Here is a 24,344-nt window from a genome sequence, read left to right on the forward strand (position 1 = left end):
GCAAGTCCCCGCAGCAATGTTCCAACATCTAGTGGAAAGCCTTCCCAAAAGAGTGGAGGCTGTTATAGCAGCAAAGAGGGGACCAACTCCATATTAATGCCCATCATTTTGATATGAGCTGTTTGACGAGCACTTTTGATCATGTAGTGTAATTAGGATACAATTTGAAGAGAGTAAACTGACCCCAGATCTGTTGCTAAGGGCAATGTCTACTTGTAGCACCTTGTTGCCCTTGACGATGGGTCTCAGTAACACTCTTTATGCGTTGGCCAAGCAGAGCAGAACCCTGGGAGCGTTTAAACTAGCCAGACATGCCTATGAGAAGCTCCAGGACCTCCACGTTCCCTCTCGCTTCCAGGAGTCAATGGACCTGGGCAGCCTTACCGTCCGCTCCAAACCATACCACGACAATGAGGTGTGTGTTTGCATGCATACATGCGTGTCTGTGTATATGTGTGTGTGTATATTTACTTTTTTTAAAGTTCTAGTGGAGCGTGTATCTTATACTTTGTGTATTTTCACAAATGTGTGTATGTGTGTAACCCAGGACCTGATCCCCATGTGTTACCGCTGTTCCACCAACAACCCCCTGCTGAACAGCCAGGGCAGTGTGTGTATCAACTGCAAACAGCCCTTCATCTATTCAGCATCTTCATACGGTAGGTTGACACCAGTCTCTTTGTAAATGGATGTTTGGTTCTGAGGTGTGTTATTAATAATGTATCTCTGTACTGTAGAGGTCCTTCCTCTGGTGCAGTTCTACCTGGACAAGGGTATCGGTGATGAGGAGGCTGTGTCTCTCATTGACCTGGAGGTCCCTTGCATTGACAGGAAGGCTGCTCGCTGGCAGGAGATGAGCAGTGGGGGTATCCTTTACCTGATGAAGTATACACCACTAACATCTGCATTTCTCATGACCAGTTTTATCTAATGTGAATAGTCTGTATGTAAAGGTTGTGTGCTCATACATGTTTCCATACAGACACACATTACATACAGTATGTGTCCTTACCAGAACCTTGATTCTGATTCTGCCCAGCACCTTGATTCTGATTCTGCCCAGCACCTTAAGCTGTCAAGCTGAAGTAATCTTAGATTTAATAGAGTTAGAGGGGCTCTTCTCTCTTGTCAGAATGACACTACACCTCAGAGACCTCTCTGTCTGGGAGTAACCTGCATTAGCTGACACACAGTGTTGGGCAGTAGTGAACTATATGTTATTCAACTAGTAATTGAACTACATGTTGCAGTAGCTTGGTGGTAGTTGTTCTAAATTAATATCTTGGTAGTGTTTTCAGTAGTTAATTACATACTATAGCCATGTAGTGGTGTTGCTAACTAATGGAACTAAATATGGGTGAAGTAGCCAGCCATTTCCTTTCTATTTTGGCATCAGACCGGCCTAATTCTCACTTGAAATATAGTTTTTGTGTTTAATAGGCTAAATTACACGTTATATTAACATTTACATTTACATTTAAGTCATTTAGCAGACGCTCTTATCCAGAGCGACTTAACATCTGACTGCAGAGGGATCTGTTTAGATATAATCATTTATCACAAAGTAGTTTGGATATATAGTTTTTCAAAGTAACTTGCTCTCTTTGACATATGAATTAGAGTATCTTTGTTTTTCCCGATGTTGGTTGCATAAAGTGACTGCATGAGTCTGGTATACAGTGCATTCGCAAAGTATTCAAACCCCTTCCCTTTTTCCACATTTTGTTACGTTACAGCCTTATTCTAAAATGGATTAAATATATATTTTTTCATCAATATACACACAATACCCCATAATGACAAAGCGAAAACAGACATTTTTGCATTTTAATTTTTTTTATTTACATGAGTATTCAGATCCATTGCTATGAGACTCGAAATTAAGCTCAGGTGCATCCTGTTTCCATTGATAATCCTTGAGATGTTTCTACAACTTGGAGTCCACCTGTGGTAAATTCAATTGATTGGACATGGTTTGGAAAGGCACACACCTGTATATATAACGCCCCACAGTTGACAGTGCATGTCAGAGCAAAAACCAAGCCATGAAGTCGAAGGAATTGTCCGTAGAGCTCCGAGAGAGGATTGTGTCGAGGCACAGATCTAGGGAAGGGTACCAAAACATTTCTGCAGCACTCCACCAATCAGGCTTTTATGGTAGAGTGGCCAGACGGAAGCCACTCCTCAGTAAAAGGCACATAACAGCCTTCTTGGAGTTTGCCAAAAGGCACCTAAAGGCTCTCAGACCATGAGAAACAAGATTCTCTGGTCTGATGAAACCAAGATTGAACTCTTTGGCCTGAATGCCAAGCGTCAAGTCTGCCGGAAACCTAGCACCATCCCTACGGTGAAGCATGGGGGTGGCATTATCATGCTGTGGGGATGTTTTTCAGTGGCAGGGACTGGGAGACTAGTCAGGATCGAGGGAAAGATGAACGGAGCAAAGTACTTAGAGATCCTTGATGAAAACCTGCTCCAGAGCGCTCAGGACCTCAGACTGGGGTGAAGGTTCATCTTCCAACAGGACAACGACCCTAAGCACACAGGCAAGACAACGCAGGAGTGGCTTCGGGACAAGTCTCTGAATGTCCTTGAGTGGCCCAGCCAGAGCCCGGACTTGAACCTGATCTAACATTTCTGAAGAGACCTGAAAATAGCTGTGCAGCGACGCTCCCCATCCAACCTGGCAGAGCTTGAGAGGATCTGCAGAGAAGAATGGGAGAAACTCCCCAAATACAGGTGTGCTAAGCTTGTAGCGTCATACCCAAGAAGACTGAAGGCTGTAATCACTTCCAAAGGTGCTTCAACAAAGTACTGAGTAAAGGGTCTGAAAACGTATGTAAATGTGATATTTCATTTTTTGATTTTTAATACATTTGCAATAATGTTTAAAAAATATATTTTTGCTTTGTCAATGTAGGGTATTGTGTGTGTTTAGATTGATGAGGGAAAAAACAAAAATTTAATACATTTTAGATTAAGGCTGTAATGTAACAAAATGTGGAAAAGTCAAGGGGTCTGAATACTTTCCTAATGCACTGTACGTTGTGAGTGTGTGAGAGCAGAGAACGATGAGCAGACGTGGTGGGTATGAAGGGGAGAATGTGAGAGGAGCAGCTTCTTTAACTGTATCAGAGTCCCAGTCTCTGAAGCTGGATGATGGCACAGAAGACACAGAGGAGGACCCTTTCATGGCCAAACTCAGCTTTGAGGTGAGGATCGGGAGGATAAAGGTAGAGAAGGAGGGAGGTGAAACTAAAGGGAGAGTAGAAATGGAAGGGGTCAGTATGTGTATATTCTAATATGTGGACCTGTGTGTATCTCCTTAACAGCAGGGGGGCTCTGACTTTGTCCCGGTGGTGGTGAGTCGCTCCGTGCTGAGGTCTATGAGCAGGAGGGATGTCCTGATCAAGCGCTGGCCCAAACCCCTGCAGTGGGAGTACTACCGCTCCTTACTGCCTGATGTCAGCATCACCATGTGCCCCTCCTGCTTCCAGGTACTGAATAGATGGAATACACACACACACACACACACACACACACACACACACACACACACACACACACACACACACACACACACACAGCATTGAGCTTCATGCCCCCCTCACACACACACATTCACCCCTATCACACACACACACACTCCCCCCTATCACACACACACACTCACCCCTAACACACACACTCACTCACCCCTATCACACACTCACTCACCCCCAGGTGCTGTACTTAGGAGGTGAAACATTATTCTAATCATTAAAACATTACACACTACCCTCACACACACACACACACACACACACACCTTGGCTCTCCAGGCCCTCCATGAAGGCTAGAATCTCTCTTCTAGCCTTAATCTTTCACTTATTTTTTACTTTCTGCAGTGTTTCCTTTACCAGGAGTTAGATTTGGATAAAATGTTGCTATTGGCAGTGCTAGATGTTGTGTTACTGGCCTCTGCTACCTTCCTTAGAGAATCCCTGCTCTGCTCTGTGTTCTCTGACCTATGCTTCCTGTCTTCTCTGGTGTGTTTCCTCTAGATGTTCCACAGTGAAGACTATGAGCTGCTTGTGCTTCAGCACAACTGCTGTCCCTACTGCCGTCGGCCCATCGATGAACCCAACTGACCTCCCCAAACTGGTCTAGAATCAATTCATCCATCTCACAATTCATTCATATCTTCAGTTTCACTCTTGCTCTTCTGAGCAATGTTCCATCCATATGCTGGCAGCCACAAACCCTCATGGATGTTATTTCAGGGATGGGATTATGAAGATCATTATAGTCCGCAACAAAAGCACATCTTCAGCTGATCAACCCTATAGAATGAACAGGATGAGATCACACAGATTTACGAATGAACTCTTCTGTCTAGAAAAACGTATTTTAATTCACTGGTATTTATTGTTGCCGTTATGTTATGTGTACTTTAACTCTCTAGCATTCCACATTATTATTTAGGTAAATAGTCATGGTGTGATGTTTTTTTTAAAGAGTTGAATATATAGTATTTTTATATTATTAAAGTAAAAAAATATATTTAATGAAAGGTTTCAATTTCTCCATTTGTTTTGTGCACGAGTGTGTGATTCAGGGTTAGAAATGTGTTTGAGTGTGTTTGCATCGGTGTGTGTTGATATTCTTCTCAGCGATCCACGGGCAGTCTGACAGCTTCACAGCTCTAACACCAGGTGTCTTACTGTCCCACACCTTACCACAGGATTACTGTGTGTGAGCTTACGTGCCATGCTACCAAAATGAATATGCCTAACAGAATCTTTCTGATGAGTGTTTGTGTGTGTGCGAGAGAGGGAGAGGATATGTGTGCAACAGAAACCGTTTCTGCTCCTTTCCTAAGTGAGGTCCATATTATTCAGTGATTAAGGATTAGGTTTCCACTGCTGTAAATGAGTTGGAACACTCTGGAAATTACATTTACACTCCCTCTTCTATAAAGCCTGCTAAATTATTCTCTGACAAAGTTGACACGTCAGGCTGTATAAGCAGACGGGTACAGTAGCCTTTAGGCGTCTAGGATAATGCAAACCTCTGACAACCTATTCTCTAGTGCATTACTTTTGGCATATGTGCTTTTTCAGAAGTCTGAGTTGCATTCGTCTTTGACTTAGCCTCCAGCAAACTTGTTGATGACGTGCTCTTGTGAGGATGACATCGTCAGAGAATAACACTGCCTTTAAGTATACACACACTATACTCACACTAGATGTTTTTCTCATGGATTAGTGTATGTGACCTAAATCTGTCCATGCTGAGGTCCATGGACGTCCTTAATCCTAAGAGAGGGGCGCTTAAAAGGGCCTGCGCCCGCCTCGGGGGGGCGGCGCACACCACTTCTCATTGCCTGGATCTATCTATCCCCTCCATCCATCCTTCCTGGCCTCCAGCAAGAAAGAGCTCCTCTCAACTCTGAGAAGGGACAGTGCTTTCTCTTTCCTCTCAAAATACTAGCGAGGATAGAGAAAGACACGCTCCAGTAGAGAAACATACACACTTACATAGACACACACACCCCAACAGCTGCCGCCATGAACGACACAGAGGGCCAAAACTTCTACGTGCCTTTATCTAACAAACCTGGGGGGGTGCAGAGCCCCTTTGAGTACCTTCAGTATTACCTAGCTGCACCCTGGAAGTACTCTCTCCTCACTTCCTTCATGATCTTTCTTGTCACAGCCTTCCCTATCAACTTCCTTACGCTCTACGTCACGGTATAGTACAAGACGCTACGTACCACCCTGAACTACATCCTGTTGAACTTGACTGTTGCTGACCTCTCCATGGTGGTGGGGGGCTTCACTGTGACCCTCACCACGGCCCTACAGGGCTACTTCTTCCTGGGCGTTACCAGATGCAACATTGAAGGATTCTTCGCTACTATGGGAGGTAAGACATGGTGATGGTGGAGCCCTAGGCTGAAGTTGGGAGGTAAGACATGGTGGACCTCTGGGTGAGGTGTCGGTAGTAGTTGGGAGGTAAGACTTGGTGGACCTCTGGGTGAGAGGTCGGTAGTAGTTGGGAGGTAAGACTTGGTGGACCTCTGGGTGAGGTGTAGGTAGTAGTTGGGAGGTAAGACTTGGTGGACCTCTGGGTGAGGTGTAGGTAGTAGTTGGGAGGTAAGACTTGGTGGACCTCTGGGTGAGGTGTAGGTAGTAGTTGGGAGGTAAGATATGGTGGACCTCTGGGTGAGGTGTAGGTAGTAGTTGCCACGAGCCACAGGGTAAGATATTTTTGTTTCCATAATGGTTGGGATTAGGCTAGGGGAATCTGATCCTAGATCTGTGGTTGAGTAACTTTTCCCTAAAGGGGTGCCTGGCTGGCTTTCGCCAGGTGCAACCTCAATGTACCTTGAGCTCAATGACTTTAAAGTCCGGTGCCGAAGATTTTTTTTATCAAGACCACCCATGTATTTAGAATAATTTGAATAGCACCCGCACACCCAGCATACCTTTCTTGTAAAGAAGACAGTGAAGACTTAAATAAAGCCCAGGACCTTATGATATGTGCATTTTTACACCTCATTTACACCTGTTTTCTGTGACTGAGGTGACAGGGGGATGTCTTTAATAACAGCAAATGTATTGACCTTACAGAATAACTGAAGCTTTGTGTTGAAGTACAGCTGTTATCACATCAACTGTTCCAGTAGCTGCAGGTGCAAGCTGCTGGTTGAGATCATACAAATGCATGAACAAGTAGATTTCATGCAAAAGTAGACTGTAAGTCACTTACTGTACCCTATGTACTTTAGAGATACAGTAGCATCTGTTCTGTTTTAAGTCTTCTGCCTGTGTCCAATATATTCAGAATAATTTGTCTAAATATTTTCTGCACATGAGCATGTATACTGAGTATGTGTTTCTGACTTGCTGTGTGTCTCAGAGGAAATCGCCCTTTGGTCTCTGGTGTTATTGGCCATTGAGCGTTATATCGTGGTTTGTAAACCAATGACCAACTACCGCTTCAATGAGTGGCCCGCCATTGTGGGTGTGGCCTTCACCTGGATCATGGCTCTCCCCTGCGCTGTGCCTCCATTGTGTTGCTGGTCCAGGTAGATCACCCTCTAAATACCCTCCAAATAGCATCTCCTACTAGTCTTACCTTAAATGTCACCTTAAGAAATGGGAATGGGCCGATGGCTGGTAGATCTCAGTGGCAATACTTCTTTATAATACATATAAAAAAAATTAAATGAGGTGTGCGGGTGCATGTGTGTGTGTGTATAGGTCCATCCCAGAGGGTATGCAGTGTTCCTGTGGAATGGACTACTACAGTATACATCTTGTTCACCCTCCACTTCTACATCCCTCTGGTCATCATCGGCTTCTGCTACGGCCTTCTGCTCTGTAGTGTCCACATGGGACAACGACAAACCACACACACGGTCACTGAAGACCAGTTAACACACAGGACTACTACATCTCCAGTTAGGACTCATGTCAAAACACATTTGTGTGTGTGTGTGTGTCCATTCGTTCAGGTGGCAGCCCTGCAGTAGGAGTCAGAGACCACTCAGAGGGCAGAGAAGGAAGTGACCCGTATGGTGATTGCCATGGGCATCACATTTCTGATATGCTGGGTGCCCTATGCCACCGTGGCTTGGTACATCTTTGCCAACCAATCTTAACCCTTGGCTCGGACCAGGTCCTGAGTGTAAACAGATGGACCCGCAAAGAAACTCTGCAGGGTGAAGCCACCTCCTGAGTGCGAGAGAGAGTGTGAGTGTGAGTGTGCGTGCGTGCGTGTGTGTAAAAAGCTCTGGAGACATGACTAGTGTTAATACTGTAAAGGTAAGGATGGTACATGTGACGTGGAAATAAAGTTGTTAAATATCCTGCAATAAAAATGTGAACTTTCTTTTTCATACCTGTTTCACTCATAGGGGAGTATTTACAGTACTAGTGTTTCTGAAAGAGTCCAGATGCCCATTGGGTTGTTGGGTGGCATGCACAACCAGTCAACAAAGCACTAACAAAACACTCCATCACTGCCCTGTGGTTTACAAATGTCGCTTTGCTGAACCGTTCGCATAGGTATTGATGAAAACAGACATTTTAATACTGGTACGAAACAAAAATGTCAACATTTTATACCGTATTATAGCTCTGTAGTAGCATTTATTTTCACAAACTCTGACAATTGTCATTTTGGCATCACAAGTACGGTCATGTCAGACAGTTGTCCCTCTTTGATTAACTGAAGGTCATAGTTTTACTCTAAATGTCCCTCTTGGTCATAATCTACCTTCATTCTCAGTCACAAAACAGATCAACCTGCCTTCACATAAACACATCACATGTAATTCTTCCCATTGAACTACACTCCATCTGATCCAACAGAGTCCAGTCTCTTTGCAAACAGGTCTGTGGCACATGAAACATTAGCTAATAAATCCTCTCAATACTACTCTACTCCTCTGGAACCCATCACCAACTTGCAAAGCACATTGGGACTTGTAGTTCAAAGCACCGTTGGAGTTCTTTGCCATTTCTACCAATCAAACCTGAGAACAGTGCAGGTTGTAAGAAGATGGGAAGAGTTTCTCATTCACATATCGTTGAACAGGCCACTCAGAAAACATTAGAACAGATCTATAAATATTGCTATGGACATTTACAATACAGTACAGTGCATCATTGGCTCATCCTCCAACAGAAGGGGGTTCAGTGCGTAAGATGGTCGCCGGGGCTCCAGGTCCCAGAGGCTGTGGCAACATCCAGAATAAGGCCCATCTCCCAGTGCCTCCATCTCTAACTCCACTATGCTTCAGATCAAAGCAGTGTGAAACCAGAGTGAGATCCAAGCCAGGTGTGAACATGCAAGATACCAGATTGGGTTGATATCCAAGTGTGAGTAGAAGAGTCAACACAGTCACCCAGACAAAGACATAATCCAGAGATTCTGCACTTGATATAAAATACGTGGGTTTCAATTCCTCAGTATCTCAACATATGCTTAGTCCAAGGTACGTTTCTTACACATTTCTTAATCCATGGTACAGTGCTCCCAATCAGGTTTCTGAGGCAGTCTTGGGTTGAGGTGTTACAGTAAAGCTCAAGCTGCCATCTCTTCCAGTCTTAAAGCAAAATATTTTTTAAAGCAAAGAGTTCCTTCTTGTCTTTGGGCTCTATAAACTCTATAGACAGAAGGGATATTTGGAGGGTAGATAGACAGGGGGTTTTCTAGATCCTGTACCCCAGCTAGGACGGAGGCAGCCTGGGGAAATGGTCTGGGGTGGAGGCTGGGTGGAGGGAGACTCAGGCCTCACTGCTGCACTCATAGATGTTGTCCTCCACCAGAGCAATGACCTGCTCAAACTTGTGGTGCAGCTGAGTACGCTTCGCTGTGGGGTTGGACTCCAGAGCACTCACCACCTGATCGAGAGTGAGAGTGAGAGTGAGAGTGAGAGAGAGAGAGAGAGAGAGAGAGAGAGAGTGAGAGAGAGAGAGAGAGAGAGAGAGAGAGAGAGAGAGAGAGAGAGAGAGAGAGAGAGAGAGAGAGAGAGAGAGAGAGAGAGAGAGAGAGAGAGAGAGAAAAGACAATAACCAAGCCAGAAACCTTTTTAAAAAAGTATCTACCCACAGTTAGAGAATGAGAGCTGGAGAGATAGATAAAGAGTGAGACAGAGAGAGAAATATAAAGAGGGAAAGACTACTTTCAGTAGCCCTCAAGCGATCATGCATTCTACAGCATAGGACAGAAACTCAACCACCTGCCAGGACAGAGAAAGAGAGTACTTCAGCAGTTCTTCAGCCTTCACGCATGCCTATCCCCCACAAAAGCCTTTCCTGTTCACAAACTATTTACAAAACCAACATCTGCGCTGCCTTTCAAACCTGATAGTTGTCATGCGTTCAGTGGGTGTTACTGGCAGCGTGTGCCCAGCGAGAGGGCTGAGTGAGAGAATGTGTAATCAGGGGTGATTCATAGAGAGTCCCAGGGAAACCTCTGAACCCCTAGTGTCTGCTGGTACAGTAGAATGGCAGTGAACAGCTAAACACTGTTATGATGAGGGCCCTCCATTAACACACAATCACTGTCTCAACCACTCCATGGAACAGTAGGGATGTGTGTGTGTGTGTGTGGGGGGGGGGGGTCTCATTTAACCGATAGGGGTGGTTGATGATGAGGTATTGTGAGGTAAAGGTAAGGGTTGTGGTGGCGGAGAGTTGAGAAGAGGGTGTCACAAGCCCTGTGCTGTTGGCTATGTATTTGGTTGAGGAGGTTTAAGAGAATATAGTTCAGGTCTTTATATATTTTTTTATATTTTTTATTACCGTTATTTATCTAGGCAAGTCAGTTAAGAACAAGTTCTTATTTACAATGACGGCCTACCGGGGAACAGTTTCTTGCCTTGTTCAGGGGCAAAACGACAGATTTTTACCTTGTCAGCTCAGGGATTCGATCCAGCAACCTTTTGGTTACTGGCCCAATGCTCTAACCACTAGAATACCTGCTGCCCCATATGCTGTCGGTGTGGAGCGATATTTTGGATCTCCTGGGTTGGTTAAGGGCTTGTGAGTAAGCATTTCACTGTAAGGTCTACTACATCTGTTGTATTCAGCGCATGTGACAAATACAATTTGATTTGATCTTTAAGGCATGAAGCTTCATGCCCTGATTTATTTTTCTTCTCTCTCTCTCTCTCTTTCTCTCTTTCTCTCTCTTTCTCTCTCTCTCTCAATTCAATGGCTTTATTGGCATGGGAAACATATGCTACCATTGCCAAAGCAAGTGAAGTAGATAACAAAATTGAAATAAACAATACAAATGTACAGTAAACATTACACTCACAGAAGTTCCAAAAGAATAAGACATTTCAAATGTCATATTATGGCTATATACAGTATTGTAACGATGTGCAAATAGTTAAAGTAAAAAAGGGAAAATAAATAAACATAAATATGGGTTCTATTTACAATGGTGTTTGTCCTTCACTGGTTGCCCTTTTCTTGTGGCAACAGGTCGCAAATCTCCCTGCTGTGATGGCACACTGTTGTATTTCATCCAGTAGACATGGGAGTTTATCAAAATTGGGTTTGTTTTCGAATTCTTTGTGGATCTGTGTAATCTGAGGGAAATATGTGTCTCTAATATGGTCATACATTTGGCACGAGATTAGGAAGTGCAGCTCAGTTTCCACCTCATGTTGTGGGCAGTGTGCACATAGCCTATCTTCTCTTGAGAGCCAGGTCTGCCTACTGCGGCCTTTCTCAATAGCAAGGCTATGCTCACTGAGTCTGTACATAGTCAAAGCTTTCCTTAAGTTTGGGTCAGTCACAGTGGTCAGGTATTCTGCCACTGTGTACTCTCTGTTTAGGGCCAAATAGCATTCTAGCTTGCTCTGTTTTTTTTTGTTAATTCTTTCCAATGTGTTCTCTCTCTCTCAAATCCATGTGGAATAAAGACTGGTGATAAGGCTGGAGATGGGGCCAATTTAAACATGTGTCACACAGCTAATCCAGGTCAGTGGTAGTGGAATCTTACCTGGTTCCTGTATTTCTTGGCGTATTTGTAGATCTCCGTCAAGGCCAGGTTGGTGTTGAACTCATTTCTGTATTTCTGCAAAACGGAAAACAGCGTGACCGTTTCGTCACAATATCAATCCTTCAAACTTTATTGTCAGCTCAAAAAGCAATAGACAGAGATACAGATTCAACGTTGTAGCACAGTTAAATGCAGAGACAGTCCGCCACCAATGCTAACACATTACATCTATCAATCAACTAATTAATACTTTTATTGATCTGCCACCCCTCTCTCACCCGTGACTCCTCGGCCAAGTGGGCGTTCATCTCCTGCTCACTCAGTGGCGCCATCTCATGGATCTGTTTGTAATAGCACTGTACCCTCTTCTTGTATTCTGGGATCTCCTTGGCATACAGCAGCTTGTTAGTGGGAGAGTCCTGAAACCAGAGAAGAAGTCCTCTTTAGTCAAAGTAACCTCCAGAAAGACAATTCCAATAGACGGCCCCATAGAGAAGTGAGATTTGAAAATTCCTAATAAGACCATTTAGTCATCACCTTTGAGCACAAATCATCCAGCCGAAGCCATTACAATTGTATATTCATCCAATGTCTGTCATGTTTTTGAATGATGTGATGATGCCATTGCTGCTCACGCTGCTTTCTGTGTGGACTGAGTGCATTTGTCAGTTGGGCAGAGTAAACCAGATGCAACCCGGATATAGACGGTCCATGAATCTGCGTATGCGAACATGAGTAGAATACGTTGAAAACAATGGTCGGCCATCTTTTATAGCTCAGTGGTCCAGTCTCGCGCCAGTATATGGTGAGTGAGGTCGATGGTCAGTGAGTTGTTATTAACATGACTGTGGGCAGCATGGTCTATGGTCATAGTGTGGTTGGTCTATGGAAGCTTCTCTAATGTCAAACATGTAAGGTGTGGTGTACCGCATGGCAGCTCTCTAGGCCCTCTACTCTTTCTATTTTTTACCAATGACCTGCCACTGGCATTAAACAAAGCATGTGTGTCCATGTAGCCTAATGATTCAACCATATATGCATTAGCAACCACAGCTAATGAAGTCCCTAAAACTCTTAAAAAATTGTTACAGTCTGTTTTGGAATGGGTGGTCAGTAATAAACTAGCCCTGAACATCTCTAAAACTAAGAGCATTGTTTTTGGTACAAATCATTCCCTATGTTCTAGACCTCAGCTGAATCTGATAATGCATTGTGTGGCTGTTGAGTTGAGGAGACTAAATAACTTGGTGTTACATTAGATTGTAAACAGTCATGGTCAAAACATATAGATTCAATGGTTGTAAAGATGGGGAGAGGTCTGTCTGTAATAAAGAGATGCTTTGACAGCCCATTCCAAAAAGCAAGTTCTGCAAGGGTCTTTTCACAGTCCCCAAATCCAGAACAAATTCAAGAAAGCGTACAATATTATATAGAGCAATTATTGCATGGAACTCCATTCCATCTCATATTGCTCACATGAACAACAAGCCTGGTTTAAAAAAAACTTTAAAGCAACACCTCACGGCACAACGCCTCTCCCCTATTTGAACTAGATATTTTGTGTGTTGTATTGAAATATACAGTTGAAGACGGAATTTTACATACACTTAGGTTGGAGTCATTAACTTCTCTAGGGTAGGGGGCAGCATTGGGAATTTTGGATGAAAAGCGTGCCCAAATTAAACTGCTTGCTACTCAGCCATAAAAGCTGGAATATGCTTCTCATTATTGGATTTGGATAGGAAACACTCTGAGGTTCCTAAAACTGTTTTAATGATGTCTGTGAGTATAACAGAACTCATATGGCAGGCAAAAACCTGAGAAAAAATCCAACCAGGAAGTGGGAAATCTGAGGTTTGTAGTTTTTCAACTCTTTGCCTATCGAATACACAGTGTCTATGGGGTCATATTGCACTTCCACTAGATGTTAACAGTCTTTAGAACCTTGTTTGATGCTTCTACTGTGAAGTGGGGGCGAATGAGAGGGGATTGAGTCAGAGGTCTGACAGAGAGCCACGAGCTGACCATGCGCGTTCACGTGATAGTTAGCTTGCGTTCCATTGCATTTCTAAAGACAACGGAATTCTCCGGTTGGAACATTATTGAAGATTTATGTTAAAAACATCCTAAAGATTGATTCTATACATCATTTGACATGTTTCTACGGACTGTACCGGAACTTTTCATCTGCACCTAGTGATCGCGCCTCATGAATTTTGATTACTGTGCTAAACGCGCGAACAAAAATTTGGTATTTGGACATAAATGATGGACATTATCGAACAAAACAAACATGTATTGTGGAACTGGGATTCTGGGAGTGCATTCTGATGAAGATCATCAAAGGTAAGTGAATATTTATAATGCTATTTCTGACTTCTGTTGACTACACAACATGGCGGATATCTGTTTGGGTTGTTTGGGCTCTGAGCGCTGTACTCAGATTATTGCATGGTGTGCTTTTTCCGTAAAGTTTTTTTGAAATCTGACACAGCGGTTGCATTAAGGAGAAGTGGATCTAAAATTCCATGCATAACAGTTGTATCTTTTAGCAATGTTTATTATGAGTATTTCTGTAAATTGATGTGGCTCTCTGCAAAATCACCGGAGGTTTTGGAACTACTGAACATAACGCGCCAATGTAAACTCAGATTTTTGGATATAAATATGAACTTTACCGAACAAAACATACATGTATTGTGTAACATGAAGTCCTATGAGTGTCGTCTGATGAAGATCTTTTTGTGACTCCTCTCTTTGGCTGGAAAAATGGCTGTGTTTTTCTGTGACTTGGCTCTGACCTAACATAATCGCTTGGTGTGCTTTCGTTGTAAAGCCTTTTTGAAATCGGACACTGTGGCTGGATTTACAACAAGTGTATCTTTAAAATGGTGTAAAATACTTGTATGTTTGAGGAATTTTAATTATGGGATTTCTGTTGTTTTGAATTTGGCGCCCTGCAGTTTCACTGGCTGTTGACGAGGTGGGACGCTACCGTCCCACATACCCTAGTGAGGTTAAAACTTGTTTTTCAACCACTACACAAATTTCTTGTTAACAAACTATAGTTTTTGCAAGTCGGTTAAGACATCTTCTTTGTGCATGACATAAGTCATTTTCCCAACAATTCCAACAACATGGGACCACGCAGCCGCCATACAGCTCAGGAAGGAGACGCATTCTGTCTCCTAGAGATGAACGTACTTCGGTGCGAAAAGTGCAAATCAATCCCAGAACAACAGCAAAGGACCTTGTGAAGATGCTGGAGGAAACAGGCACAAAAGTATCTATATCCACAGTAAAACGAGTCCTATTTTGACATAGCCTGAAAGGCTTTAAACCGTAGTCACAGCCACAGAGAACCAGGCCAGACATAAACCATGTGCACAGCCACAGAGAACCAGGACAGACATTGACCATGTCCACATCTACAGAAAACCAGGCCAGACATAAACCATGTCCACATCTACAGAAAACCAGGCCAGACATAAACCATGTCCACGGCCACAGAGAATCAGGCCAGACATAACAATCCATCCTTCTACTTACATCTGCTACTTCTACAAGATACTGACAGCATTTACAATGGTACTGAACGCATTATTCAATCTTTAAGAAAGCTTCACTTGTAAGGTATTGGGTTGAGCATACAGACATGCATTTGTGTGTGTGTGTGTGTGTGTGGTATCGCGCCTAGGAAGACTCCAGCCACTGTCCCTCCTCATGATAGGGATCCCTCTCTTCCTGTCCACAAGGTCATTTCCTATGGTTCCTCCATCTGCCTGGCGACCCCCTGTGACCCCTAGCACCCCCCAACCCTCCCTGTCTGTCTGCAGGACACCAGATAAGGTTTCTGTGGAAACAACTCTGTTTCCAAGCCTTCTCTCAACCCTGCAGAGCAACGGCTAATCCAGATCCCTTACTGACCTGTTCTGTCCCCTGATCACCACACACACACACACAGACACACACACACACACGCAATGGTTAATCCAGACTTTTCCTGCCCTGCTCTTCCTATGCTGACCACTCAAGCAGAGAAAAGAGTTACGTTTCCACTCAGACAGTCTAATACCTTTCTGTCCTATCTAAAGAACAGAAAACATCTATACACAGACAGCACAGCTGACGACACCAGGTCTTCCCAATAACAGACAGAAAAAAAAGGTTGAGATGAGCATCTGGATGTTTTACAGTGCCATGGTGTGTGTGTTTGTGTTTCTGTGTATTACATGTTTGAGGTGTGTGCATTGGCTCTCTGGCAATGAACAAGTGGAATAAATCATAATGCTTTGGTTTCATCTGAAAGAGCAGCATTAAAAGTATCTCTGGGGAGGAAGTCAGTCAAAGAGACAGGAAGCAGAGTGTATGCTAGGGGTCACAGCTTCTGAGGGATGAGACTGTTTGTGGGAAGTGAGGACACTGAAACACACACACACACACACACACACACACACACACACACACACACACACACACACACACACACACACACACACACACACACACACACACACACACACACACACACACACACACACACACACACACACACACACACACACACACACACACACACACACACACACACACACACACACACACACACACACACACACACACACTTTGAAGAGTGAATTCCTGGTGCCCATGACCTTGGCTGAGCAGACTGGGCTGAAATATCATGAGGAGAGGTAGACAGACTGACTGGAGAGAGGAGGGGAAGGGGGTTGGCAGGGACTGGGGAGGAATGTGGAGATAGGTGATGACAGTGAGGGTCATTTTGGGAAAGTGTGTGTGTGTGCGTGTAAATTTGTGTGTGTGTTTAAGTATACTGTATGTTTGGTTTGGTTTATTTGGATCCCCATTAGCTTTTGCCGAAACAGCAGCTATTCTATCTGGGGTTCACACAAAACACAAAACATGACAAGTAACAAAACACAGATACACAGACAAACAAAAACAGTAAAACAAGTTTTTTTATACGACAATATACGAATAATAGAAATAAAAAAGAATTGTGTAGATTGTGTGTATTAGAGTGTGATATAGTGTGTGTTTGTCTGTGTGTTATTTCACAGTTCCTATTGTGAAATGACACAATAGGTAATTTTGCTGTTTGCTTGAGTAATTGGAGATGGAAGGGAGTTCCATGCGAAGAGAACCCTAGTGGCATGTCTTGTGGGTTATGTGTGGGTGTCTGAACTGTATGTTATTTGATTATGCAGACAATTTTGAATTTTCATCACAGTAATAAACTCAGCAGGACCCTGTCTTTCAAAGATAATTCATAAATATCAAAATAACTTCACAGATCTACATTGTAAAGGGTTTAAACACTGTTTCCCATGCTTGTTCAACGAACCATACACAATTAATGAACATGCACCTGTGGAACGGTCGTTAAGACACTAACAGCTTACAGACGGTAGGCATTTAGGGTCACAGTTATGAAAACTTAGGACACTAAAAAGGCCTTTCTACTGGCTCTGAAAAACACCAAAAGAAAAATGCCCAGGGTCCCTTCTCATCTGTGTGAACGTGCCTTAGGCATGCTGCAATGAGGCATGAGGACTGCAGATGTGGCCAGGGCAATACATTTCAATGTCTGTACTGTGAGACGCCTAAGACAGCGCTACAGGACGGACAGCTGATCGTCCTCGCAGTGGCAGACCACGTGTAACAACACATGCACAGGATTGGTACATCTGGACATCACACCTGCGGGACAGGTACAGGATGGCAACAACAACTGCCAGAGTTACACCAGGAACGCACAATCCCTCCATCAGTGCTCAGACTGTCCGCAATAGGCTAAGAGAGGCTGGATTGAGGGCTTGTAGGCCTGTTGTAAGGCAGGTCCTCACCAGACATCACCGGTAACAACGTCACCTATGGGCACAAACCCACCGTCGCTGGACCAGACAGGATTGTCAAAAAGTGCTCTTCACTGATGAGTCGCGGATTTGTCTCATCAGGGGTGATGCTCGGATTCGCGTTTATCGTCAAAGGAATGAGCGTTACACCGAGGCCTGTACTCTGGAGGGGGATCAATTTGAAGGTGGAGGGTCCGTCATGGTCTGGGGCGGTGTGTCACAGCATCATCGGACTGAGCTTGTTGTCATTGCAGGCAATCTCAACGCTGTGCGTTACAGGGAAGACATCCTCCTCCCTCATGTGGTACCCTTCCTGCAGGCTCATCCTGACATGACCCTCCAGGATGACAATGCCACCAGCCATATTGCTCGTTCTGTATGTGATTTCCTGCAAGACAGGAATGTCAGTGTTCTGCCATGGCCAGCGAAGAGCCCGGATCTCAATCCCATTGAGCACGTCTAGAACCTATTGGATCGTAGAGTGAGGGCTAGGGCCATTCCCCCAGAAATGTCCGGGAACTTGCAGGTGCGTTGATGGAAGAGTGGGGTAACATCTCACAGCAAGAACTGGCAAATCTGGTGCAGTCCATGAGGAGGAGATGCACTGCAGTACTTAATGCAGCTGGTGGCCACACCAGATACTGACTGTTACTTTTGATTTTGACCCCCCCCCTTTGTTCAGGGACACTTTATTCCACAGTCACATATCTGTGGAACTTGTTCAGTTTATGTCTCAGTTGTTGAATCTTGTTATGTTCATACAAATATTTACACGTTAAGTTTGCTGAAAATAAACGCAGTTGACAGTGAGAGGACGTTTCTTTTTTCTCTGAGTTTATTTCTCATTGAAACTAAATGAGATGCTGCTAATCTCTCGTCAACCCTCAACCAGGAAAGACTGGCTTGCACGATGTTGATGTTTGTTCTGTATGTGCAATTAAAAGGGTATGGTGTGCTGCTATTTTTTGAGCCAGCAGTAGCTTTGCTAGCTCTTTCCTTGCTGTACTTGACCAAATTACCAGACAATAATCAAGATGGGACAAGACCAGAGACTGAACAACTAATACAGTTGATTTTTGTGTAAAAAACACAGAACATCATTTTGTAACAGACAAACCCCTACCCCATCTTCACAACAACTTTGTCAATATGACTTGACCATGATAATTGACCATCCAATGTTATACCTAGGAGTTTAGTTTGGTCAACTTTCTCAATGGTCACACACTTTATGCACAATTCCAGTTGAGATTTAGGTCTTAAAGAATGTTTTGAACCAAATACAATGCTTTCAGTATTAGATGTATTTAAGACCTATTTATTATTAATCACCCATTCTGATACTTACTGTAACTCCTCATTTAGAATTTCAGTAAGCTCACTGGCTTTGGATGCTGACATGTAGAATATGGAATCATCTGCATACATAGTCATTCTGTAGCTTCGCGTAAGACCAGTGGCAAATCAATTGTAAAAAAAAAAAAAAAATAGAGAAGCGTAACGGCCCAAGGCAACTGCCCTGAGGGACACCACACTGTACATATTTCATCTTAGAGAAGCTTCTATTGGACAAATAATTCTCCAACCATGTGATGGCAGGTGATCTAAAGCCATAGCAAGTGAGTTTTTTCAATAACATTTAAACATTTCATTTGATCTTTATTTAACTATGCAAGTCAGTTAAGAACAAATTCTTATTTACAATGACGGCCTATCCCGGCCAAACCCTAACAGCGCTGGGCCCAATTGTGCGTCGCCCTATGGGACTCCCAATCATGGCTGGTTGTGATACAGCCTGGTATTGAACCAGGGTCTGTAGTGACGCCTCGAGCACTGAGATGCAGTGCCTTAGACCGCTGCACCACTCGGGAGCCCCATCAAAGTCTGCACTGAAATCTAACAATACAGCTCCAACTATGATCTTATTATCCATTTCTTTTAGCCAGTCATCAGTCATCTGAGTCAGTGCAATACAAGTTTAGTACCCTTCTCTATATGCATGCTGAAAGTTAATAGTTAACTTGTTCTCTGAAAAATAGAGAGAATTGTGTTTGACCAAATACAAAGCTATCAGTTTACTAAGAAAAGGCAGCAAACTGATTGGGTGGCTGTTAGAACCAGCAAAGGGTGCTTGACTATTTTTAGGCAGTGGAATGACATTAGCTTCCGTCCACGTTTTTTAGGCTTTGGTTAAAGATATAGCAAATAGGGGTGGCAATACAGTCTGCTATGATTCTCAATAGTGTCCCATCATGGTTGTCTATACCTGGTGGCTTATCATTATTGATGGATAACAATAATTTTTCCACCTTTCCCAAATTCAAAACAGCAATCCTTCTCTTTCATTATTAGATATTTTATACAAAAATATGATGGTTCACTATTCAGCATTGCCATTTCACTTCTGAGTTTTCCACAATGATTGTAATGTGTGTGTGTCTCATGTGCAATACAGTGTGTCTTTGTAACCATGTGAATGTGTTGAGTGCGATCACTTAACAGTAATTGTTTATACATGTGTAATGTGTGTGTCTCACCTTGCCCAGCTGCAGGTCTGAAACGGAGCAGGCATCTATGAAGGCCTGGGCAATGACAGACAGACAGGCGTCCATGTGGTCCGTCTTTTCAATGTCAAACACAAACTGAGGGTTCTTCAGGATGTTCACCCAGAAACGCAGAGGTAAACTGTAGAGATGAGACAACATTATGTAAGCTTCAGGAACATCTTGCATTATGGATACTGTACTGCCTCATGCTACATTGATGAGTAGATGCATCTTGTTCCCCTAGCTACCAGTTGGTCTTCCAGATGTGCAGGGTGTCGGGGTCGGTGATGCCCCTCTTGTCCGCCTGCTCCTCCAGGAAGTCAAAGAAGTATTTGATTGCCAGCGGCGGACGCTCTGCAGGAATACTGAGGATGGCCTGGAACAAGTCATCTAGGAACTTCTGCAGTGTTCCCTACGAAACCACAACACAGATGGGATCAGACACAGAACCAGATTTGGATTGTTTAGAATTCTGGAATTATATGTTTTTATTTGACAAGGCAAGTCAGTTAAGAACAAATTCTTATTTTCAATGACAGTCTAGGAACCATTTTTTCACCTTGTCAGCGCAGGGATTTGATCTTGCAACCTTTCAGTTACAAGTCTAACGCTCTAATCACTAGGCTACCTGCCGCCACATGTCACTGTAAATAGAACTGATGATGGATTGATTGTCAACGATGATGGAATGATGCCTCTGCTTTAGCCAACTACTTGAGTTGTGACTGTCATGCCAAACTGTTTAGGATCACAATCGTACTAGTTTGGGAATCATGATGATGATCTTATAAATAACTTGTATTTTTGCATTTAAGCCTCAATTTTGGATCTGTGTGGGTCTCCATCTCTCTAAGTATGCTCACAATTGACATGATAAGCAGTTGGCTAGCTGAAGCAGTAACAGATGGGCATCCAGGAAAGGCTGGCACTGCTTTCTGTCACTGTTCTGGTTGTACACTGTGGCTCATTCAAAATGGCTGCCACACTGTGGGTTGTGTGCTTACCTTGGTGGAGAGGAGGCGGGTTAGGTAGATCTCAGGGAGGACCTTCTTACGATGACTCTGTCTGTGGGACTTCTTATTCTCAAACGGCTCATCATGAGGCAAGACCTGGAAGGGCGGGAGCAGAGGTTAGAGGTCAGGGTACAAAAACATCCAATCAGCATGGTGGGGATATAACCTAAATCTCAATGAGAATCTACTACGGAGGTGTGACTAACATTTGACAGGGAGGTGAAATGAAAACAAGTGTTCTTGTATGAAAGTTTCAGTTAATACTTCTACCATTTCAAAATGTTTTCACTCACTTCTAAGTACTGAACACAACCCAGGAACCACAGTGGAGATTTATGAGGTCTGACTAACATGATGTCACTTTATGAAATGCTGCAAGTTGGGACATTTTGGAAGTTTCTCTGATTGCTGTACAGTAAACCAGTATGAGGTGTCTAACATGCTCCTACAGGACAGGGCTAGGACAGGGGTGTGGAGGTGGAGGAGAAAGAAAGGACACTGTTGGTTTCACTCTACTGAGCCAGTCCAGGCCAGCACACCATAATATGAAGTGCTACATCAACAACCAACTGCTCAAGAAATGACTAAAGCTATCTCAGTGAAATGTATGCCAGAGAACTCATTTTGTCGAACTGAAAGTTAGCATATCTGAGTCTGAGTTTTTTCAATGGCTTATGTGGTATTAGTGCTGTCATGTTTTTTCCTACATGCATGCGCTCACACACACTCTTATGAAAGTGTGTAGTTAGTGATTTATTGCTCAGGCTATCCCTGTGTCTGTCTGCGTTAAACTGAGTTCTCTCTGAGACCAATGGGGCTGATGACAGACTGAATGGGGTTAATAGAGGTGAATGAGAAAGCTCTCTGTCCGTGTGTGTGTGTGCTTGTGCGTGTGCTTACCAAATGGACATATTTCTCTGTGTCCAAGTCTTTGGCTGCAGAGGGAGAGAAAAAAACAGAACAAAACAATGAGAGAAGGAGAGAGTGAGAGAGAGAATGAAAGAAGATCGGAGGGGAGACAAGTAATAGACAGAAAAAAAGGAAGCACTCATGAAGAGAGACAGAGGTTTATGGAAATCAAAGAGAGAGTGTAATTAGAGAGCGAGGGAAAAAAAGAAAGATTATGAGTGAAAGAATGAGAGAGAAAAGCTGAAAAAAAACAGAGAGAGGTAGACATAGAGTCTGTGATTGGTGCTGGAGCCAGTGTAATGAGTTTATAATGCTCACGCATCGTCAGACCAGAGGTTCACTCTCTCCCTGGTTTACACACACGCACACGCACACGCACGTGCGCGCACACACAAACACAGCCCAATAGTGGCTGTGCTCTCATTACTCCAGGCCTAGTCTTGGCAGGACAGGCCGGTTTAGGCCCCGGCCCCAGTCCAGACACTCTTAGCTAATCACAGAGAGGGGGAAAGGTGTTTTACATTAGCCAAGGTGTACTACAAATCCATTAGGCCAGGCCTTTGAACTGCTGGCCCAGTTTGGACCACTTTAGCCTGTCTCTGGCCCAGTATGAATGAGAGGAGAGGCCCTAATCATTGGGATGGACAGAGCAGTCTGTCAGAACCGAAGTCCTGTTCTGGATGAGGTGAGCATACCCTCCCAAACTGAACCGGAACGTTGACGGCCCAGTAGAGGAGTCAACTGTTCATGCTTATGGATACTGATATCAACCATGCTGATGAAAGGTCTAAATCCACTGTGTGTGTGTGTGTGTGCCTGTGTATCAGTGTGTGTGTGTGTGTGTGTGTGTGTGTGTGTGTGTGTGTGTGTGTGTGTGTGTGTGTGTGTGTGTGTGTGTGTGTGTGTGTGTGTGTGTGTGTGTGTGTGTGTGTGTGTGTGTGTGTGTGTGTGTGTGTGTGTGCATGCTTGTGTGTATGTGTGTGTGAATGATTAAGTGAGAGTGTGTTTATGTGGCTACAGCATGTTTGTTGTTGGAAATGAATGTATGTCTGTGGTTTGGTGTGTGTGTATATATATGTGTCTAATGTGCTCAAGATGAGATGAGTGTATGCGGTTTTATCTTAATAAAGTACGTGTGTATGTTTTCTAAGCATGTAGGGTGTGTGACAAGGTGACAGAGTGTGTGTGTGTGTGTGTGACCTACCTCTCCCCAGGGTGTTGTCTCTCTTGTCTTTCATGCTCATGGCGAATGACGCCCCCTCTGGGATCTGGGGGTGGGGTCAGAGGTCACAGGGTCAGGGGTGAGAGACGTGGGGCACAAGAACTGGATCATTAACCGCTGCCTCAGGGTGTGTGTATGTGTGTGTGAGAGAGAGAGTTTGAGTGTGTGTGAGAGATAATTTGAGTGTTTGTGCGTGTGTGTTTTGGGGCGGGGGGCTCATTAAAGTCAACACACAGTGAAATGGATTGAACAGCATTGCCAGTGAACTGAAACTGTTAGTACGTGCTGTGCCTCGCTGCCTTCACAGTTCACTGCCTTCCCAGCACTGACTAAGCAAATCACCTAACAGCACAGGTAACAGGGCAAATGTTAGGGGTCACTGCCCAGTTGTTTACACACACACATACACTCAGGCATACCGAAATACTCTGACACATACCAAACATACCAAGACAATAGAAAGTGCAAAGACACACAGATACCCACAGACAATCAGACAGACAAACTGCACATAGACTAACACACACACAGTCACCCAAAATCATGTGGCACCCATTGAGCAGTCAAGATGTCAACATTTACAGTGACTTCTCACCCTCACCTCTCTTTCACACACACACACACACACACACACACACACACACACACACACACACACACACACACACACACACACACACACACACACACACACACACACACACACACACACACACACACACACACACACACACACACACACACACACACACACACACGGGGTGACAGAAACACACACGCATGCACAAACACACATGTGAGAGCATATGGGGTGTGTGTGATGGGAGCAGATCCTTGCCTGGTAATGTGTGACTGTGTTGAGTTTCTTCCTGCCATCCTCCATCACAGAGGTGTTATCCAGGTCTTGGAGGATCCTGCTGTTACTACCAGAAGCAAACCACTCTGCAGGAGAGGAGGAGGGGGAGGCAATACATGTAATGAATGTTTTAAATGCATTTAGCCTTCTACTGTACTGTACTAGCTCCATGTCAAGGACTAGAGTCACCCGAGCAATGAACCGTTCACTCTGTTACCATCTGGAAAATGTTATCGGAGCATCAGCTCTTGGACCAACCGAGACAGCTTCTACCACCAGGTCATCAGACTGCTGAACAGCTAACCCTATCTGTTGCCCTGCAACTTAGAGACTATTTTCACCTCAGAGACAATCTGTACCTTAGAGACTATTTTCACCTCAGAGACAATCTGTACCTTAGAGACTATTTTCACC

At 44.0% G+C, this 24,344-nt stretch overlaps 2 protein-coding genes and 1 pseudogene across 4 annotated transcripts in view; 2 read left to right on the forward strand and 1 right to left on the reverse strand.

Moving 5' to 3' along the window:
• Nucleotides 1-4,553, forward strand: part of ift122 (intraflagellar transport 122 homolog (Chlamydomonas)) — a 35,497-nt gene extending 30,944 nt beyond the window's left edge. For all 3 annotated transcript variants that reach the window (XM_071348706.1, XM_071348707.1, XM_071348708.1), the window contains 6 exons: nucleotides 250-415; nucleotides 548-659; nucleotides 738-866; nucleotides 3,136-3,212; nucleotides 3,333-3,497; nucleotides 4,044-4,553. In XM_071348706.1, coding sequence (XP_071204807.1) covers nucleotides 250-415; nucleotides 548-659; nucleotides 738-866; nucleotides 3,136-3,212; nucleotides 3,333-3,497; nucleotides 4,044-4,130 — 736 coding nt within the window. In that variant the 3' untranslated portion in view covers nucleotides 4,131-4,553. The remainder of the gene's footprint in view (nucleotides 1-249; nucleotides 416-547; nucleotides 660-737; nucleotides 867-3,135; nucleotides 3,213-3,332; nucleotides 3,498-4,043) is intronic.
• Nucleotides 4,554-5,549: 996 nt separating this feature from the next.
• On the forward strand, nucleotides 5,550-7,648 carry LOC139541869 (rhodopsin, freshwater form-like; annotated as a pseudogene).
• A 458-nt stretch (nucleotides 7,649-8,106) lies between these two features.
• LOC139542833 (plexin-D1-like) overlaps nucleotides 8,107-24,344 on the reverse strand; it is a 138,357-nt gene continuing 122,119 nt past the window's right edge. The window contains exons 28-36 of the mRNA XM_071348710.1: nucleotides 23,913-24,016; nucleotides 23,057-23,120; nucleotides 21,844-21,878; nucleotides 20,935-21,039; nucleotides 20,179-20,342; nucleotides 19,922-20,069; nucleotides 11,787-11,927; nucleotides 11,509-11,583; nucleotides 8,107-9,395 (exon numbers count right to left, since the gene is read on the reverse strand). Of these exons, the coding sequence (XP_071204811.1) occupies nucleotides 9,279-9,395; nucleotides 11,509-11,583; nucleotides 11,787-11,927; nucleotides 19,922-20,069; nucleotides 20,179-20,342; nucleotides 20,935-21,039; nucleotides 21,844-21,878; nucleotides 23,057-23,120; nucleotides 23,913-24,016 (953 nt within the window). The 3' untranslated portion in view covers nucleotides 8,107-9,278. The remainder of the gene's footprint in view (nucleotides 9,396-11,508; nucleotides 11,584-11,786; nucleotides 11,928-19,921; nucleotides 20,070-20,178; nucleotides 20,343-20,934; nucleotides 21,040-21,843; nucleotides 21,879-23,056; nucleotides 23,121-23,912; nucleotides 24,017-24,344) is intronic.

The sequence above is a fragment of the Salvelinus alpinus genome, chromosome 17, assembly GCF_045679555.1.
Source record: "Salvelinus alpinus chromosome 17, SLU_Salpinus.1, whole genome shotgun sequence".
NCBI classification, from domain to species: domain Eukaryota; kingdom Metazoa; phylum Chordata; class Actinopteri; order Salmoniformes; family Salmonidae; genus Salvelinus; species Salvelinus alpinus.